The 21597-nt window shown below is 45.8% G+C and overlaps 1 protein-coding gene across 1 annotated transcript in view; it reads left to right on the top strand.

Annotated features, from left to right (window-relative positions):
- Window positions 1-9740, top strand: part of ALCAM (activated leukocyte cell adhesion molecule) — a 93402-nt gene extending 83662 nt beyond the window's left edge. The window contains exons 10-16 of the mRNA XM_034060071.1: window positions 287-422; window positions 493-626; window positions 1119-1251; window positions 1656-1694; window positions 2470-2587; window positions 6346-6460; window positions 7441-9740. Coding sequence (XP_033915962.1) covers window positions 287-422; window positions 493-626; window positions 1119-1251; window positions 1656-1694; window positions 2470-2587; window positions 6346-6433 — 648 coding nt within the window. The 3' untranslated portion in view covers window positions 6434-6460; window positions 7441-9740. The remainder of the gene's footprint in view (window positions 1-286; window positions 423-492; window positions 627-1118; window positions 1252-1655; window positions 1695-2469; window positions 2588-6345; window positions 6461-7440) is intronic.
- Window positions 9741-21597: the final 11857 nt, after the last annotated feature.

The raw sequence follows: 21597 nt of genomic DNA, 5'->3' as shown, positions 1-21597 counted from the left end.
TTTTAAGGCAGTCAGGTTTGTGATGTTCACATTTTGTCTGTGTTACAGTGCGTTTATGCCTTGTATGTATTAACAATGTAGCTTACAGAAATTTCAGAAATCTTTAGTACTTTCTACTTCTCTTGTTGTTGTCTTTCTACCACGTATATGAATTTAGTCACTAATGGGGGAACACTTTGAGAGTGAAGCTCTGATCTGCCACAGTTTGAGAGTAGTCACATTTGTCATTTAGAAATTCATGTACTGTGAATTGGAATTCTCAGAGATTAACTCCTTCTGTTATCAGGACAATACCAGAATGCAAACGAGTCCATCATTTTCAAGTCTTCAGTATCAAGATGCTGGAAACTACATCTGTGAAACTACTCTACAGGAGGTTGAAGGTTTAAAGAAAAGAAAGACACTTAAACTTATTGTGGAAGGTAACAGAGCAGATAGACAGCTATGATTATTGTCCTGTTCAGAGTGGTTAACTGTAATGTTGTTGTATAGGAAAACCTCAGATCAAGATGACAAAGAAAACTAACACGAATAAAATGTCTAAAACGATTGTCTGCCATGTGGAAGGTTTCCCCAAACCAGCGGTGCAATGGACAGTTACTGGCACTGGAAGCATCATAAATAAAGCAAGTACCTTTATTATTACTTTTGTCACAACTCAGAAAACCAGAAAGTGGAAAACTTGGTAGCAAGAGACAAATTAGACCCTAAGTGTTTGGGGGTTTTTAAGAGTTTTATTACTTGGAGTATTTTCTTTATAACCAAAACCCCAAAGGCAAACATAGAACGTGGTTAATTTCCTGACAAAGGCCTCTTTAACAATCAAGTGCTCTTAAAAAGCACTTTTTCATCTGTAGCTACATTTTGTATAAGTATATATAAGTATACAAAATGTATATAAGGATACAAAATATAGTTATAGCTGAGTATCTTAGCAAAAGTGTTTTTGTACAAATACTAATGAAATAATGTATTATTTCTATTGCTGTAGCTTGAAAACTGAAATATTGGTTAAAAGTTATTTCCCCCTATACATTTTCACAGTGTGTAATACAGATAACGCATGCATTGTTCTTTGCATTTTCAAGGAAAGTAATCTTCATGTTTTACCTTTTCAGACAGAGGAGACCAAATATGTTAATGGGAAATTCTCCAGTAAAATTATAATTGCTCCTGAGGAAAATGTGACTTTAACTTGCATTGCAGAAAATGAGCTCGAAAGGACTGTGACCTCTCTGAACGTCTCTGCCAGTGAGTGTCTTGTGAAGACCATTTCCTTACAGTTGCAGTATCACTTAAAATACCCCCTTTACATTCACATGAAGAGTGGGTCTGTGTGGTGATGCTGGTAAAACAGATATTTGACCTTTTCTAAGTCAAACAATTGTAAATCCACTCTGTAGGGTAGCATGGAAATACTGAGTCAGAAACATTTCTGAATTCATGTTACAGGTTTTCAATAAGGTCCTTCAATAGGATATGTTACAGTTCTGAAGGCAAGATTTCTGTTTAACAATAAGATTAATGACCTTGTTATTTGGCAGACACCACATTAAGTTTTTGTTTCTGTCATTGCTGTAAATAGGCAATTAAATGTGATGTTCTGCTATAATACATTTTGTCTTTAATTTAATGGTAATATCTTTTCATTCCAGTAAACATTCCAGAATACGATGAGCCAGAGGACAGAAATGGTATGTATGGTTTTCTGTCTCCATAACCTTTTGTGTTACCTGTCTCGGTTCTAGACCTATGTAGTGCCATTGAAAAATTTCCACAGTCCCTCAGAGATGTATTTGATTTGAAATAGTGGGGCCATGACTGACTAAGCCTCATAGCATCAACTAGGTTGGAAAAGACCTTTAAGGTCATCAAGTCAAAACATTACCCCAGGACTGCCAAGTCCACCACTAAACAATGTCACTAAGGGGCCCATCTGCATGCTTTTTGAACACTTGCAGGGACGGTGATTCCACCACTGCTCTGGGCAGCCTGTTCCAGTGCCTGAGCACCCTTTTGGAGATCAAATTTTTCCTAATATCCAATGTAAACCTCCCCTGGCACAGCTTGAGGCCATTACCTCTTGTCCTATGGCTTGTTACTTGGGAGAAGAGACTGACCCCCACCTCACTACAGCCTCCTTTCTTTCTGAGCCTTCTCTTCCCCAAACTAAACCTCCCCAGCCCCCTCACCTGCTTTTCATAAGACTTGTTCTCCAGGCTCTTCATCAGCTTTGTTGCCCTTCTCTAGATCCACTGCAGCTACTCAATGTCTGTCTTGCAGTGCTGGGCCCAGACCTGAACACTGTATTCAGGGTGCAGCCTCACCAGTCCTGAAGCTTATTTAAGAATAATGCCTCATTTCTTTCCCTTTTAATGTTGACTTTCAGATCCTTTCTCTTGTTTTTGATGGAAATTCTTTAAAACCGTGTAATGCTTTCACCTCATGGACTTTTCTTCTTTGCTTCAGATGACAATAGTGAAAAGGTTAATGACCAGGCAAAGCTAATAGTGGGGATTGTAGTCGGTCTTCTGCTGGCTGCTCTGGTTGCAGGTGTTATCTACTGGCTCTATGTGAAGAAATCAAAGTAAGAATTTATGGAACACTTGATACTAAATAGAGAAAAGAATAATGATGAGCAGAAATGTATGTATGGCTTACATGTTTTCCTCCCTGCAGCACTCCAGTAGTCTGAGGAAAAGTTGATAAAGCAGGTAGAAGAACAAAACTTCTTACCTCTGGTTAGTTTGTCCTAATGCTTCCCAGGCCTCATTTGCTGGAAGTGGTGATCCAGGACCATTCATAGCTCAACACCTGTAAAGACATTTTCTTTCATTACAGCCAAGTCTGTGCTTATTTTTGCATTTAAATACAGTACCTGCTACTTAATTGTGGGATGTCATTTCTGTGTGGCTTTACTGGTGTTAGAAACCGGCCTCCATTTAGAAGTTGTGTAGCTTGTGTGCTTTAAAAATAGAATAAATGACAGAATTTATCAGGTTTACAGCATCTGAGGGAGAAGAGAGACCCTTAATTGATTTATTTGTGCATGTGCACTTTGAGATCACTGAAGTAAAATTGAGAATGACAGACCTTGTGTTGCTGATGTCATCTAAATCAATATGTTTTATCCATCCCAGACATAGAACAGGATTTGCCAGTGAGGCCAGGCAGCTTTCAGGTTTCTTCATCATTACACAGGCTCGCTTTAGACTAGATGATCTCAAAAAGTAGCCATGTTTCTCAGTCTTTTTAAGCATGGCCATAACCAGGTGCCATTTGGCCTTACCCCCATACACTTGTCTCCATGGAGAACTGAGGGCAAGCTTATTTTCCAAAAGGTTCTTACAGCTATATCTTTGCAGGTATTATTAAGGTAGTTTTATGCATACCGTGCACAAGTCAGTACAGGCAGAGAAGCAATCTTAAAGTTCAGTTGTTCTTTCTGTGACCTTTTGTTAAAATTAGATCGAATGAGATCTAAAATACCCAGTGGGATTTTATTATGAACAAAAGTCTTCATGTGTAAGTACAACAAGGAATTCTCCATCTGCTTGCAAATACTCTTTTTAGATAGGATTTTACTACAGCCATAACTGAGCAGGTGTAATAATGCCTAGAATAATTGCCTTTTGTCTTTCCTTTTTGAATATGAGAATGTGGAATCATGAAACTGTGGTTCACTGGTTTGGGTTATCTTTTCTTCTGTTATGTAGTATAGGGAGAGCTAATGAGCTTAAAATATAGCATGTCCTTTGCTGAAATGAGGTTATGATTTCAGAGAACTTCTCCAGCTTGAAAGATAGAATACAGCATATTCTAAATGGACACCACCTCCTCATGCTCAACTTCTCTCCTGCAAGCTTAGAGTAAATATCAGAGCTAGAATTACTGAGACAGGTTCAGTGCGAAAAAAATAAGAATCCCTTTATAGTTAAATAGTAGTCTCCCATAATTAAGATAGGGTTGTGGCTTCTGAAACCTTTAATTGATGCATAATCGCTTAAAATCTCCTGTTTGCAGTATATATTTGGGTTAATCTGTTGTTATCCTCCCTGCTTTCAGCACGCCATACCTGCAGGAGCAAGTGCTGTCAGTACCTATTCTGACAGTTCTCATTTTGAATTAGAGCCTAGAAGTAGACCCTGCAAAAAGGCCCTTCCACCTGTAAACAGCTTGTGACTAATCACAGCCCCTCCACCTCTATACAAGCCAACAGTTAGCAGTTATTTTGTGAACCCACTCGTGAACAGTAACTCACCTAATCTCTGTCCCCAAAGTGACGCCAAAAGACAGTCTGAGAAGGCAGCAGCACAGAGCATTCCAAGTCTACCGAGGCAAGAAAAACATTACTTGTTCATTCATTATTGGTGTTGTGGTTTGTATAATCTCCTATTGTCTTGTCCTCCACGCTAAGTAGGAATTCACCTGTAGCTTGGGGGTATATTCACAATAAATCACTTATATTGTTATTCACTGCCTCAGCTCTACTTGATGCAACAGCTAATTATTGCCCCATTATTTTTGCTATGGATATTATCCCATAAATGAGGGGCTCATGTATTCCACGTCCTGAACCCAGCCCCCTGTTGGATAAAGCGTTGAGGCTACCTACCCCAGCATGCCATGTTTCTCCTTCATCTGAGCAGAAGGCCAAAAAGACACATTTTCTACAGGTTTCTCCTTTTTCCATAAAGGATATTTTAGACTAATTTGTGCTAAAGAGAATATAACTTAGCAATTCACAATCGTTCTAAAAACTTCTGTGTCAGACCTCAGCTGAGTGATTCTAGGACACCCATCTTCAGTAAGTCCCTTACATGACATTTTCACCTTGCTAGAAACAGCTGAGAGTACAACAGAAATGAAAGGTTTAGAAAGGAAATAATACACCCAGCACCATGTCTCCCTGTTCATGGAAGTATTACATGTAGATTGGACCTTGTCCCATTTTTGATCCTTGGGCTTGGAGGGGAACAAATCTCAAGTCACCTGAGGCTAGAGCAAGGTTAAAGTGGTTTCAAATGCAGTGAAGGGAAATGGAGCTGGGAAATTGAAGCACAGCAGCAGTCTTAAGATTGTTCATACTCGCAGCATACCAAACTCTTGACATTATTCGTAGGCCATAGTAATCAAGGCTGATATTAGTGTCTCTGACACTGAACACCTGAAGCATAGCATTTCTGCTTTTCTGATACTTTAGGGGAAATAAGCATATGAATCTAAATGGGGCAGGCCAGAGAGGGAGGAAACTCGCTGCATGTTTTAGGACCAGCATTTGTACTGTTTTCATGCAGATCACTTGCAGGGAGAAGACAGTTACAAACCTGTCTGAAAGTGTCAGTTCATAAGACCACTACCTCCTAGAAAACCTTCTGCAGCTATGCAGCTGAGTGCATAACATGCCTTTCAAAAGCAATACGTGGCTCTTGCTTCAGCACCCAGAACTACACTGATGTGTATTCTTCTTACCTGTCATTATCACAGACTTGGGAACAGAGGACAAAGAGCACAGCAGATTATCTTCCTTAACCAATGCTGGGGGCGAGGCCTAGATTTGTGAGAACAAAAGAAATTAGCAATTAAATGACAACAGCAGTTTCTGCATCATCTATATGCAGTCTATAAGTACTTTACAGCAGGCAAAACAACTGAGGTGGGAAATGGTCTTTATATTAAAAGCAAACAACACCATTAGCAATACCTGAACAAAATCTGTGAGAATGACAGCCCCTCAGCACACACACACATTCCAAAGAAAACTGAAAACCTCACTGTGGTACCACTTATGGAGAGGCTTTGATTGGGATTCCCTGAGGATGATTATTTTCCTGAAGAGCAAGCTCAGGTAAATGTAGAATCTGAGTCATAATTTTAGCAAGAGCTCAGACTGATCCATGGTTTACAAATGAAATAAAATAGAAATAGACCCAAAAAACAAACAGTTGAGAGACATAAATAAACTCATGTTTACAACCAGCTTCTCACTCTTCAGAAAACCACAGCCAGAGCATGGTAAGACATGGGCTTTCTGTGGGGCTGTAGAGAACGTCAGAGTGTGTGAGTGTATCTGCACAACTGGTTTAACCTCACTAAATGCTACCTCAGAATAATTCTGGATTCCTCAAGAAGTAAATCAAACCCAAATACATGACCCTGCTGCAGTACTTCCTGTGGTGCTACTGCCAGCAGGGAACCAATGCTATTGAGCTGTTTACAGACATATGCAAGCTTTTTGCTCTGCTCAGGAACTGTAAGAGTTCTCTGTTTTACTGAGAGGGGAGGAGACAGAATGGAGCAAAATGCTGCAGGCATGCAAAAAATGACCTTCCTTTTTCATTACAGGACAGCATCAAAACATGTAGACAAAGACCTTGGAAATATAGAAGAGAACAAAAAACTAGAAGAAAACAATCATAAATCTGAAACTTAAGAGAAAATGTGTCAGACATCACCCCAGGTAAGCATTTCCTATTGCAGCATTTAACATCTCTTTGTCCATCGTTTCTTTTTTAGTGATCACAGTTGTAGCATGGAGTCTGGTGCTCACCTTTCAGAGGTTAGGCATACTTTGCGTGGTGATAGTTAGCGATACTTTGAGTGGTGTAGTATTAGGACAGATAGACTGGAGCCCCCAACCAGCTCTGCATTGTTAGTGCCTCAACAGGAAAGCTGTAGACAGTCCTGATCATAAGGAAATAGCATTGGATACCTCCTTGAGATAGCCTGGGTTTAAAGCATGTAGTGGAATTATGACATTCCATTATTTACATTAAAAAGATCCTTATTTAAATAAGGGCAGCTCTCAATAATTTAAATCTATCACTATTGTCTGAAATTATCAGTTTTACTGCTTTGGAAAAGGGGATTGAGAATACACAAAATGATGCCCTGTGAATGATTTGAAAGTGGCACAGAAGTAAATCTGGATTCTGAACGAGTGGCCATGTAAATACCCAGTATTTCTACTGCAGTTTTCTGGGGGAAAATTCTGTCATCTTTTTAGTTAGGTGTATTGTTTGGTGTATTTGTTTGGAACTGGTACCTTCTGTAACATGGGGATATTGAGGTGAGGTGATGGAGCTGAAGCCACCTGGGGGTATTCATTGAATACAGGAGTTGAAATAACATCGTGTGCCTTTGGTGCAATCTTTTGCTCTACCTATTTTATTTCTTCAGATCCATAGATCTACATAAATGAAATGGACATAAATCCATTACTTACCAGATAAACTTACTGGATTTAGTGGGAATAATATTGCAACAGCTGTTTTTATCGTGAAAGCACGTATTGTCATCACTGAGTGATAGAACAAAGCACTGTTCATGTAGCTGTTTTCTGAAGGTTCAATACTGAGTAGTTTGGTTAATATTAATTAATAACTAAGTTGCTTAACATATTTCCAAATGTTTAAGTGTCTTTATCTTTCCTGTTTGCAGAGAATACATATAGATCAATTGAAGCATGAATGTGGATTGTATTTAAACATATACGAAGAAGTGACAGCTATTCATGGTTCAAGTATTAAACAGATCATACTCCCAAGCTTTCCAAGGATTTTAAACACGATTATCTCAAGCTAAAACTACCCCAACAAACTAATGTTGGCAACAGCCATGGTATCGGTCACCACGTTGTGTTCTGTTTGAAATATGGTTTTGTAAATGTCTGCACTGAAGAGTTCTTTTTTGTTTGCCTTTATGTAAATTTTTTACGTAGCTATTTTTATACACTGTAAGGCTTTGTTCTGGGAGTTGCTGTTAATCTGATGTATAGTGTAATGGGTTTATTTCGGTTGTTTTTATGACACCCTTTGAGCAGGTCCATGTCTAATTCTGATTGTTATCAGTGAAGCCTCTGCTTGGTAGCAAGTACCTAAAGTGTAAGACTGTCTTAAAGGGAAACGTCAAACTCCTTCTTCATTCCCTGAAATCACAGTGATGGGGAAGGGTGAAAGCTGTGACAACAATAATTGGTAATAAGAGTGAACGCTTACAAAGCCGTGCGAAGCTGAGCAGACAGAAGGGGAACAAGGAGTTTCCACAGAGAAGTCTGGCTATGAAAGCAAGGAAAACAATGACAATTCCTAGCCTGTGTACAGACGGTGTCTAATTGTCCTTTTCTTCTAGAGCACGACACAGCTGATTGATAACGTTAACAGTCATCTTTCACGTTAGAATTAGGGTAAGGAACCGGAATTGTGGATTACTTTTGATTCCTTTATGTTATCCGCTGCCTTAAAGTACTGTACCTTTCCTTCATTTCACAATGATACCAGTCAGAATTGGAAACCTTTTTTAAAAAGTGGTCATATCAGAGCTGCATTTTTTCCACAAAAATAGAATATATATATATATTTTTTGTGTGTTTTTGTTAACTATGCTACAGATATTGAATGCACCTTGAGATAATTCTAGTGTTTTTAACTGGTACCTAATTTATCGAACAGTACATATAATTGTAACAATGAAATGTCTCTGTACCTTTAGTTACATTCAAGTTTGTAACTTTATAAACTTGTTTTATGCTTGAGGGAGTTTTTAGAATGGGACTGATCAGAAGTTAGAGGGTAAATGGCCAACAGAAAGTTGTACTTAAGGGAGAGAAGTTTGATCTTAGGCAGAAGATGAGTCTGAAAGACAGTAACAGGTGGCTTTGATGGAGGGGAACAGTAGAGTAAGCAGAACATCAGGTTTCCACTTACAAATATCCAGGGAAAAGTAAGTTTTTATAGAGTGGTAGGCAAAAAGAATAAATAAATAAATAACTAGCAGAAAAAGACGGGCGTTAGGAAATGTATTTTGCCACTTTTGCATTATTTAGGGGGAAGAAAAAACACTGTTACTTGTAAATTTGTGAAGTGTTAAATGTCTGGGCGGTAGTGACTGATGTCTTAATAAAAGCTTCCTGTAGTGCATTGGCATGGATTAAAATACAGAAGATGTCCTTTAAACTCTATGATGTATATTAGAGGGAAATCCTGGTTTATGCCTCTAAAGTTTGATTTGTTACTGTTTTATTTGGCAAAAGGCAAAAAATTACAATCTTGGTCAATATTTAAACCAAAGTAAAATGAGGGGAAAAAAACCAAAGTAATTTGTTTTGCATGGCAAAGCCATTCTGTTATCTGTAAATATTGTGATTTTGTTCTTTCCTTTTTAGAATTTTGTTTAAAAAATTCTAAAATTTTTAAACACTGTTTTTTTTTCCAAAAATAAAAGGTGAACACACAAAAAAGTTCCTTTCTGTACAAATGGATCTTTTGGTGCAAGAACACTGCCAAGTGATCTGTATTTTCTAGGAAACAGCCACCACCAATGCAGTGGGCATGACTCTGACCAGGACCAGCGGTACCCGAGTCCTGTGCAGGAGCGTGCAAACATCACCTGTCTGTGTTTATAACACTACACATAGTCCTTAAATGCAGAGAAGAAACCTCCGAAGAGCAAAGGGAAAGCATAGGGAAGGGCTGAACATTTTCATACCACTGTCTGGGGAACACAGGGGAGAGGAGAAGAAAGAAGTCCTTCAACTTCCACAGCTATGGACAAGGAAATAAAACAGCTCCTCACCTTTTGGGATTCTGCTGGATCTCCTATGCACTTTAAATTGCCAGTCCTGGGAGCTGGGTTTTTCGCTGCTCCGAGTTCACTATGGGCACGTTTCAGGAACCAAGAGTGCAAAAGAGTTAATGTTTCTATCCATGCCTAAACGACAATAAAACCGAAGTATGTCTTCACTCGCTTGTCTGCAGTCTCCATTGGCAAGACCAGCACAACGGAAGGGCACTTACCGAGGCCTCGCATTTGTGCAGACTCCAGTCCTCCAGGTTTGCTTCCATAGAGTCCAGCTGGGATGAAAAGTCCCACAGAGCCATGGGGGGCTCAGTGGGGGTGTACGGGTTTGGGCCTTCAAATGGAGCTGGGTCAGGGAGTGGAGAGCATCAGCACTGGCTTGGAGAAAAGCACAAGTTTACTGCACATGGGGAGAAGAAGATTCCCTGCTCACAAACAGTTTAAAGGCACAGCAAGGAACAGAGGGAAAGAGCTGATCCTCTTGTTTTAAGTTGGGAACTCTGGTGTTTGTTTATGGCTGTACAGGAATGTGCCACTGAGTGTGGAACAACCTGATGGGTCTGTCTGCAAAGGCAGCAGCATGCAGAAACACCCTGTGGGCTTCCCAGCCAACTCTTAAGTTCCCAGAAGCAGTAATACCAACTATAGCTCTACTGCGATGGATATAGAATCATAGAATGGTTTGGGTTGGAAGGGACCTTAAACACCATCTAGTTCCAGCCCCTGCCATGGGCCAGGGACACCTCCCACCAGACCAGCTTGCCCAAAACAGCTATTAAACACTTGCACAGTAACATGATAATGTTGTGGCCAGAAGGTGAGGCCTTCTGCAGAAATAAAGTACTTAGGTTTGACGTGACCAAAGGCAAAGCATTGGGGACATTTTAGCCAGCCATATATATGTAATTACCTCAGTTTAGATAAAGCAGTGACATTAAATGAGATCATGACCTCCTGTGTCAGCCACATCTGTGCAGATGTGTTCTGGGTATCTCCATCAAGGTGTCTGTTTGCAAGGACTGCCCAATAGAGGCTTTTCAAACAGGTTCTTCTCCAGGCAGAAGATGATGAAGGGAACACAGGAGGTACATGACTTCTAGTCTCATACTTCTCCTAACCCCTGAAAGTCTCCCACACTCTTCTGGCAGAGGGAAGCATCCTCAAGCTGGCATCACTCAGTGCTAAGCAAGGCTGACTTCAGCATTCCCTCACAGCGGAGTGGCAGACAGGGGAGAACCACCTCCTTCCATGGAGAAGGTAGGAAAGGAAGCAGGTGGGATGCAAATAAACCAAACAGGCCACCACTACTACCCCCTTAACTGAGTGTGCTTCATGCGTGATGCAGCACACACATTTAATAACGATTCGCTACATGTCAGATTACAAGAGAACCAGAAACTGAGCTTATTACTTGTTATCAAATTGTGTCAAAAAGCCAGTTTTTAAAATGAGGCTCACTCCATGCACCCAGCCACTCAAAGTTCCTTAAATGTCCTCTAATGCATACATTTGTCTCATTTACATTCTATCTAGAAACATTTATTCTATTAGCAGCAAGGCATTTACTTTGATGTAGTGATGGATTTCCAAAGTCTCCCAGAACTGAACAGAATCATAAAGTCTCCAAGAGGATTTACTGAATCACACACCAATGAAGTGGTTGCGTGGTTGTGTCTTCTCATGCACAGAACATTCATTTGATAGAATGTCTCTGGGGATAGGTGAGGAAGAAGACCAACCAGCTAACAGATGGAACAAAACCCCATCATAACACTGCAATCACACCTCACTCTGTGGGCCCTGTGGATAGAACTAGGATTTTCCATTGCTCTTAGGTGCCTCCTTAAGGCACTGAGGGCATTAGTAAGCCTTAATGACCCTAAACAGCCTCACCTGTGCACCAGACCACACCCAGGATTTAAACCCAGCTCTGTGCCTCAGTTGCTCTTTGGGCTCTGTAGAAGGAATGCTGCTCTTCAGCTCTGTCCCTGCCTGTGAAGATTCTGGAGCAAATTGTGTCTGTTTTCCAAGTGCCATGAGGTGCTGCTACAGAAGTACCACTGCAAGGCAAAGTATGTGGGGCTGGTGTGCCCCTTCTCTGCTGTATGTGTGATTGGACTCGGAAATGGCTTTTAATTAGGGTTTTTTATACTTTTTATAATTGTTGCCTTAACTGAAAAAGGAGAGGGTGAGGGTGGATGGGATGGACTATTGATCTTGTATGGGTTGTTTCTGTACCACTATGATGTTTTCTTCCCTGACTAGAATTGTTACAATTCTCTCCATAAAAAAGGAGGGGGTTGGGGTGGATGGGACTGACTATTGATCTTGTACTTGTACTGGTTGTTTCTGTACTACTATGATGTTTTCCTCCCTGACTGTAACTTGTTATAATTGTTGTCTTAATAAAAAAAATGGAGTGGGTGTCTTATTCCTGTGAGGCTGTGTATGGTTTGGATGTTGTTTCTGTTTTGCAGGTAAGTATTGCAGGTAAGTCGATTAGATAGGTAGACAGATAGGCAGACAGATCTCATAGACAGACAGATGATAGACAGATAATGATACATAGCTAGACAGATACATAACAGATAGGTAGGTAGACAGCTGATAGATATGGAAACAGGTAGGTAGATAGATAGATGCTAGATGTCAGATAGATATATGATAGATGATAGACAGATCTGATAGACAGACAGATAGATGATAGGCTGATAGATAATGATAGGTAGACAGATAGATGATAGGTAGACAGATGATACCTATGGAAACATATAGATGAGTAGATGAGTTCATGATAGATGAGTCCATCAGTCTGTGATAGGTGTGTTGGTGATAGACGAGTCGGTGAGTCAGTGATAGGTGATAGATGGGTACACGATAGCTGATAGCTGATAGATGGGTACACGATAGATGATAGATAGGTACATGATAGCTGATAGATGATACATAGGTACAGGAGAGCTGATAGATGGGTACACAATAGCTGATAGATGATAGATAGGTACACGATAGATGATAGATGGGTACATGATAGATGAGTCCATGATAGATAGGTACACAATAGCTGATAGATGATAGGTGGGTACACGATAGCTGATAGATGATACATAGGTACAGGATAGCTGATAGACAGATGATAGATGAGTCCATGATAGATGATAGTTATATGATAGATGATAGGTACATGATAGATAGGGAGACAGACAGGTAGATGATAGATGACAGACATAGGTAGACAAATAGATGATAGATCTGATAGGTAGATTATAGATAAGTAGACAGATAGATGAGGCAAGTATATAGTATATGTACTATAGGTAGACAGATGATAGATCGACAGATAGATAGATGATAGGTAGACAGATGAGAGATAGATGATAGATCGATGATAGGTAGATGGGTAGACAGATAGATGATAGGTAGATGATTGGTAGATGATAGATGATAGGTTGATAGACAGACAGATGATGGATAGGTAGACAGATGATAGATAATAGATGATAGAGAGATGATAGGTAGACGGATGATAGTTGATAGATGATAGCTAGACAGATAGATGGTAGATAGATTTATGATAGATGATAGGTAGACAGACAAATGATAGACAGATGATAGTTGATAGATGACAGGTAGATGATAGATAGATATGGAGACAGATAAGTAGACAGATGACAGATGATAGGTAGATGATAGCTAGATGATAGAAAGATACATGATAGCTAGCTAGACAGATATATAGATTTGTGATAGATGATAGGTAGATAAATGATAGATAACAGGTAGATGATAGATATGGAGACAGATAGGTAGACAGATGATAGATAGATGATAGACAGATGATAGATAAGTAGATGGATAGATGATAGGTAGATAGATGATAGATATGGAGACAGAGGTAGGCAGACAGACAGGTGGAGAGATAGATGATAGAGATGGAGATGGATAGGTAGGCAGACAAATAGGTAGACAGATAGATGGTAGGTAGACAGATGATAGGTAAACAGATAGGGAGACAGATAGGTAGGCAGATAGATGATAGGTAGACAGATGATAGGTAGGTAGACAGATGATAGGGAGGTAGATGATAGATAATAGGTAGGTAAGAGACAGATGATAGATGATAGGTATACAGATAGGTAGACAGAAGATAGATGGGTAGATAGATAGGTAGACAGATAGATGATAGGTAGAGAGATAGTTGACAGATATATAGATGACAAATGATAGGTAGATGACCGATGATACATAGATGATAGATTGATAATAGGTAGATAGATGATAGGTAGATGAGGGATGACAGGTAGATGACAGATGATAGACAGATGACAGACAGGTAGACATAGACGACAGATAAGTAGACAGGTAGATGATAGATGGATGATAGGTGGACAGATGATAGATAGACTGATACATAAGTAGACAGATCTGATAGATAGATGATAGGTAGACAGATAAATGATAGATGATCGATAGGTAGACAGATGATCAATAGATAGATGATAGGTAAACAGATAGATGATAGGTACATGATAGATAGAGAGGATAGATGGGTAGACAGGTAAGTAGATAGATGATAATTATAATGTCCCATTCATTGTTAGATATTTTTTCATATTTTTTTCCAGTATTAATTAATTATTAAAATTTAATAAATAAAATTATTTATTAAATAATTTCTAAAAATAAATATTGCTATTTGTGACTCACAATAAAAAAGATGCTTTCAATTACTCAAAGACTCCGTCCACCAACACTGCAATGTAACGTGAAAATACGCAAGACACAGAAAAACCAAACACTTTGTGATCTTCCACACTTGCGCAGACAGGGGCACTTGGATTTTTGGGGCGGTTCTAGGTTTTGGGGCGGTTCTAGGTTTTGGGGCGGTTCTAGATCGGACAGCACACGGGGCACTTGGATTTTGGGGCGGTTCTAGGTTTTGGGGCGGTTCCAGGTTTTGGGGCGGTTCTAGGTTTGGGGGCGGTTCTAGGTTTTGGGACGGTTCCAGATCGGAGAGCACACGGGGCACTTGGATTTTGGGGCGGTTCTAGATTTTGGGGCGGTTCTAGGTTTTGGGGCGGTTCTAGGTTTTGGGGAGGTTCCAGATCGCCCAGAAGACGTGGGACGTGTATTTTGGGGTGGTTCTAGATTTTGGGGCGGTTCTAGATTTTGGGGCGGTTCTAGGTTTTGGGGAGGTTCCTGATCGCCCAGAAGACGTGGGACGTGTATTTTGGGGCGGTTCTAGGTTTTGGGGAGGTTCTAGGTTTTGGGGAGGTTCTAGGTTTCGGGGAGGTTCTAGGTTTCGGGGAGGTTCTAGATCGCACACTATGACACACGCAACTTATGACACACACGTAAAGTGTGGCATCATGGGTGAGGTATGAGGGCTGCTGTGTGTGGTGGGGGGTGCGGGTAGACCAGGCAGACCTCGGCTCTGCCTATGCAGACCAGAATATGAGGGCTGCTGTGTGTGGTGGGGGGTGCGGGTAGACCAGGCAGACCTCGGCTCTGCCTATGCAGACCAGAATATGAGGGCTGCTGTGTGTGGTGGGGGGTGCGGGTAGACCAGGCAGACCTCGGCTCTGCCTATGCAGACCAGAATATGAGGGCTGCTGTGTGTGGTGGGGGGTGCGGGTAGACCAGGCAGACCTCGGCTCTGCCTATGCAGACCAGAATATGAGGGCTGCTGTGTGTGGTGGGGGGTGCGGGTAGACCAGGCAGACCTCGGCTCTGCCTATGCAGACCAGAATATGAGGGCTGCTGTGTGTGGTGGGGGGTGCGGGTAGACCAGGCAGACCTCGGCTCTGCCTATGCAGACCAGAATATGAGGGCTGCTGTGTGTGGTGGGGGGTGCGGGTAGACCAGGCAGACCTCGGCTCTGCCTATGCAGACCAGAATATGAGGGCTGCTGTGTGTGGTGGGGGGTGCGGGTAGACCAGGCAGACCTCGGCTCTGCCTATGCAGACCAGAATATGAGGGCTGCTGTGTGTGGTGGGGGGTGCGGGTAGACCAGGCAGACCTCGGCTCTGCCTATGCAGACCAGAATATGAGGGCTGCTGTGTGTGGTGGGGGGTGCGGGTAGACCAGGCAGACCTCGGCTCTGCCTATGCAGACCAGAATATGAGGGCTGCTGTGTGTGGTGGGGGGTGCGGGTAGACCAGGCAGACCTCGGCTCTGCCTATGCAGACCAGAATATGAGGGCTGCTGTGTGTGGTGGGGGGTGCGGGTAGACCAGGCAGACCTCGGCTCTGCCTATGCAGACCAGAATATGAGGGCTGCTGTGTGTGGTGGGGGGTGCGGGTAGACCAGGCAGACCTCGGCTCTGCCTATGCAGACCAGAATATGAGGGCTGCTGTGTGTGGTGGGGGGTGCGGGTAGACCAGGCAGACCTCGGCTCTGCCTATGCAGACCAGAATATGAGGGCTGCTGTGTGTGGTGGGGGGTGCGGGTAGACCAGGCAGACCTCGGCTCTGCCTATGCAGACCAGAATATGAGGGCTGCTGTGTGTGGTGGGGGGTGCGGGTAGACCAGGCAGACCTCGGCTCTGCCTATGCAGACCAGAATATGAGGGCTGCTGTGTGTGGTGGGGGGTGCGGGTAGACCAGGCAGACCTCGGCTCTGCCTATGCAGACCAGAATATGAGGGCTGCTGTGTGTGGTGGGGGGTGCGGGTAGACCAGGCAGACCTCGGCTCTGCCTATGCAGACCAGAATATGAGGGCTGCTGTGTGTGGTGGGGGGTGCGGGTAGACCAGGCAGACCTCGGCTCTGCCTATGCAGACCAGAATATGAGGGCTGCTGTGTGTGGTGGGGGGTGCGGGTAGACCAGGCAGACCTCGGCTCTGCCTATGCAGACCAGAATATGAGGGCTGCTGTGTGTGGTGGGGGGTGCGGGTAGACCAGGCAGACCTCGGCTCTGCCTATGCAGACCAGAATATGAGGGCTGCTGTGTGTGGTGGGGGGTGCGGGTAGACCAGGCAGACCTCGGCTCTGCCTATGCAGACCAGAATATGAGGGCTGCTGTGTGTGGTGGGGGGTGCGGGTAGACCAGGCAGACCTCGGCTCTGCCTATGCAGACCAGAATATGAGGGCTGCTGTGTGTGGTGGGGGGTGCGGGTAGACCAGGCAGACCTCGGCTCTGCCTATGCAGACCAGAATATGAGGGCTGCTGTGTGTGGTGGGGGGTGCGGGTAGACCAGGCAGACCTCGGCTCTGCCTATGCAGACCAGAATATGAGGGCTGCTGTGTGTGGTGGGGGGTGCGGGTAGACCAGGCAGACCTCGGCTCTGCCTATGCAGACCAGAATATGAGGGCTGCTGTGTGTGGTGGGGGGTGCGGGTAGACCAGGCAGACCTCGGCTCTGCCTATGCAGACCAGAATATGAGGGCTGCTGTGTGTGGTGGGGGGTGCGGGTAGACCAGGCAGACCTCGGCTCTGCCTATGCAGACCAGAATATGAGGGCTGCTGTGTGTGGTGGGGGGTGCGGGTAGACCAGGCAGACCTCGGCTCTGCCTATGCAGACCAGAATATGAGGGCTGCTGTGTGTGGTGGGGGGTGCGGGTAGACCAGGCAGACCTCGGCTCTGCCTATGCAGACCAGAATATGAGGGCTGCTGTGTGTGGTGGGGGGTGCGGGTAGACCAGGCAGACCTCGGCTCTGCCTATGCAGACCAGAATATGAGGGCTGCTGTGTGTGGTGGGGGGTGCGGGTAGACCAGGCAGACCTCGGCTCTGCCTATGCAGACCAGAATATGAGGGCTGCTGTGTGTGGTGGGGGGTGCGGGTAGACCAGGCAGACCTCGGCTCTGCCTATGCAGACCAGAATATGAGGGCTGCTGTGTGTGGTGGGGGGTGCGGGTAGACCAGGCAGACCTCGGCTCTGCCTATGCAGACCAGAATATGAGGGCTGCTGTGTGTGGTGGGGGGTGCGGGTAGACCAGGCAGACCTCGGCTCTGCCTATGCAGACCAGAATATGAGGGCTGCTGTGTGTGGTGGGGGGTGCGGGTAGACCAGGCAGACCTCGGCTCTGCCTATGCAGACCAGAATATGAGGGCTGCTGTGTGTGGTGGGGGGTGCGGGTAGACCAGGCAGACCTCGGCTCTGCCTATGCAGACCAGAATATGAGGGCTGCTGTGTGTGGTGGGGGGTGCGGGTAGACCAGGCAGACCTCGGCTCTGCCTATGCAGACCAGAATATGAGGGCTGCTGTGTGTGGTGGGGGGTGCGGGTAGACCAGGCAGACCTCGGCTCTGCCTATGCAGACCAGAATATGAGGGCTGCTGTGTGTGGTGGGGGGTGCGGGTAGACCAGGCAGACCTCGGCTCTGCCTATGCAGACCAGAATATGAGGGCTGCTGTGTGTGGTGGGGGGTGCGGGTAGACCAGGCAGACCTCGGCTCTGCCTATGCAGACCAGAATATGAGGGCTGCTGTGTGTGGTGGGGGGTGCGGGTAGACCAGGCAGACCTCGGCTCTGCCTATGCAGACCAGAATATGAGGGCTGCTGTGTGTGGTGGGGGGTGCGGGTAGACCAGGCAGACCTCGGCTCTGCCTATGCAGACCAGAATATGAGGGCTGCTGTGTGTGGTGGGGGGTGCGGGTAGACCAGGCAGACCTCGGCTCTGCCTATGCAGACCAGAATATGAGGGCTGCTGTGTGTGGTGGGGGGTGCGGGTAGACCAGGCAGACCTCGGCTCTGCCTATGCAGACCAGAATATGAGGGCTGCTGTGTGTGGTGGGGGGTGCGGGTAGACCAGGCAGACCTCGGCTCTGCCTATGCAGACCAGAATATGAGGGCTGCTGTGTGTGGTGGGGGGTGCGGGTAGACCAGGCAGACCTCGGCTCTGCCTATGCAGACCAGAATATGAGGGCTGCTGTGTGTGGTGGGGGGTGCGGGTAGACCAGGCAGACCTCGGCTCTGCCTATGCAGACCAGAATATGAGGGCTGCTGTGTGTGGTGGGGGGTGCGGGTAGACCAGGCAGACCTCGGCTCTGCCTATGCAGACCAGAATATGAGGGCTGCTGTGTGTGGTGGGGGGTGCGGGTAGACCAGGCAGACCTCGGCTCTGCCTATGCAGACCAGAATATGAGGGCTGCTGTGTGTGGTGGGGGGGTGCGGGTAGACCAGGCAGACCTCGGCTCTGCCTATGCAGACCAGAATATGAGGGCTGCTGTGTGTGGTGGGGGGTGCGGGTAGACCAGGCAGACCTCGGCTCTGCCTATGCAGACCAGAATATGAGGGCTGCTGTGTGTGGTGGGGGGTGCGGGTAGACCAGGCAGACCTCGGCTCTGCCTATGCAGACCAGAATATGAGGGCTGCTGTGTGTGGTGGGGGGTGCGGGTAGACCAGGCAGACCTCGGCTCTGCCTATGCAGACCAGAATATGAGGGCTGCTGTGTGTGGTGGGGGGTGCGGGTAGACCAGGCAGACCTCGGCTCTGCCTATGCAGACCAGAATATGAGGGCTGCTGTGTGTGGTGGGGGGTGCGGGTAGACCAGGCAGACCTCGGCTCTGCCTATGCAGACCAGAATATGAGGGCTGCTGTGTGTGGTGGGGGGTGCGGGTAGACCAGGCAGACCTCGGCTCTGCCTATGCAGACCAGAATATGAGGGCTGCGTTTCTGCCTTCTGCCTTCTGCCTTCTGCCTTCTGCCTTCTGCCTTCTGCCTTCTGCCTTCTGCCTTCTGCCTTCTGCCTTCTGCCTTCTGCCTTCTGCCTTCTGCCTTCTGCCTTCTGCCTTCTGCCTTCTGCCTTCTGCCTTCTGCCTTCTGCCTTCTGCCTTCTGCCTTCTGCCTTCTGCCTTCTGCCTTCTGCCTTCTGCCTTCTGCCTTCTGCCTTCTGCCTTCTGCCTTCTGCCTTCTGCCTTCTGCCTTCTGCCTTCTGCCTTCTGCCTTCTGCCTTCTGCCTTCTGCCTTCTGCCTTCTGCCTTCTGCCTTCTGCCTTCTGCCTTCTGCCTTCTGCCTTCTGCCTTCTGCCTTCTGCCTTCTGCCTTCTGCCTTCTGCCTTCTGCCTTCTGCCTTCTGCCTTCTGCCTTCTGCCTTCTGCCTTCTGCCTTCTGCCTTCTGCCTTCTGCCTTCTGCCTTCTGCCTTCTGCCTTCTGCCTTCTGCCTTCTGCCTTCTGCCTTCTGCCTTCTGCCTTCTGCCTTCTGCCTTCTGCCTTCTGCCTTCTGCCTTCTGCCTTCTGCCTTCTGCCTTCTGCCTTCTGCCTTCTGCCTTCTGCCTTCTGCCTTCTGCCTTCTGCCTTCTGCCTTCTGCCTTCTGCCTTCTGCCTTCTGCCTTCTGCCTTCTGCCTTCTGCCTTCTGCCTTCTGCCTTCTGCCTTCTGCCTTCTGCCTTCTGCCTTCTGCCTTCTGCCTTCTGCCTTCTGCCTTCTGCCTTCTGCCTTCTGCCTTCTGCCTTCTGCCTTCTGCCTTCTGCCTTCTGCCTTCTGCCTTCTGCCTTCTGCCTTCTGCCTTCTGCCTTCTGCCTTCTGCCTTCTGCCTTCTGCCTTCTGCCTTCTGCCTTCTGCCTTCTGCCTTCTGCCTTCTGCCTTCTGCCTTCTGCCTTCTGCCTTCTGCCTTCTGCCTTCTGCCTTCTGCCTTCTGCCTTCTGCCTTCTGCCTTCTGCCTTCTGCCTTCTGCCTTCTGCCTTCTGCCTTCTGCCTTCTGCCTTCTGCCTTCTGCCTTCTGCCTTCTGCCTTCTGCCTTCTGCCTTCTGCCTTCTGCCTTCTGCCTTCTGCCTTCTGCCTTCTGCCTTCTGCCTTCTGCCTTCTCTTCTGCCTTCTGCCTTCTGCCTTCTGCCTTCTGCCTTCTGCCTTCTGCCTTCTGCCTTCTGCCTTCTGCCTTCTGCCTTCTGCCTTCTGCCTTCTGCCTTCTGCCTTCTGCCTTCTGCCTTCTGCCTTCTGCCTTCTGCCTTCTGCCTTCTGCCTTCTGCCTTCTGCCTTCTGCCTTCTGCCTTCTGCCTTCTGCCTTCTGCCTTCTGCCTTCTGCCTTCTGCCTTCTGCCTTCTGCCTTCTGCCTTCTGCCTTCTGCCTTCTGCCTTCTGCCTTCTGCCTTCTGCCTTCTGCCTTCTGCCTTCTGCCTTCTGCCTTCTGCCTTCTGCCTTCTGCCTTCTGCCTTCTGCCTTCTGCCTTCTGCCTTCTGCCTTCTGCCTTCTGCCTTCTGCCTTCTGCCTTCTGCCTTCTGCCTTCTGCCTTCTGCCTTCTGCCTTCTGCCTTCTGCCTTCTGCCTTCTGCCTTCTGCCTTCTGCCTTCTGCCTTCTGCCTTCTGCCCTGCCTTCTGCCTTCTGCCTTCTGCCTTCTGCCTTCTGCCTTCTGCCTTCTGCCTTCTGCCTTCTGCCTTCTGCCTTCTGCCTTCTGCCTTCTGCCTTCTGCCTTCTGCCTTCTGCCTTCTGCCTTCTGCCTTCTGCCTTCTGCCTTCTGCCTTCTGCCTTCTGCCTTCTGCCTTCTGCCTTCTGCCTTCTGCCTTCTGCCTTCTGCCTTCTGCCTTCTGCCTTCTGCCTTCTGCCTTCTGCCTTCTGCCTTCTGCCTTCTGCCTTCTGCCTTCTGCCTTCTGCCTTCTGCCTTCTGCCTTCTGCCTTCTGCCTTCTGCCTTCTGCCTTCTGCCTTCTGCCTTCTGCCTTCTGCCTTCTGCCTTCTGCCTTCTGCCTTCTGCCTTCTGCCTTCTGCCTTCTGCCTTCTGCCTTCTGCCTTCTGCCCTGTGGACAGCAATTTTTCTACTACTATACTCTTTACTCTTTTATACTGTATATATACGCTATATACGAATATATATACTAAATACTATACGAGTATATATAGTAGTATATATACTACTTTACCTATAGTAGTACTTTACTACTTTAGTAGTACTTTAGTAGTAGTACTAAAGTAGTAAAGTACTACTATAGGTAAAGTAGTATATATACTACTATATATACTAGTATAGTATATAGTATATATACTAGTCTATAGTGTATATATATAGTATAAAAGAGTAAAGAGTATAGTAGTAGAAAAAGTGCGGTCCACAAGGCACAAGGCAAAAGACAGAAGGCACAAGGCAAAAGACAG

The sequence above is a fragment of the Melopsittacus undulatus genome, chromosome 2 (genome assembly GCF_012275295.1).
Source record: "Melopsittacus undulatus isolate bMelUnd1 chromosome 2, bMelUnd1.mat.Z, whole genome shotgun sequence".
In the NCBI taxonomy this organism is placed as follows: Eukaryota; Metazoa; Chordata; class Aves; order Psittaciformes; family Psittaculidae; genus Melopsittacus; species Melopsittacus undulatus.
This window is presented reverse-complemented; position numbering and strand designations above follow the sequence as displayed.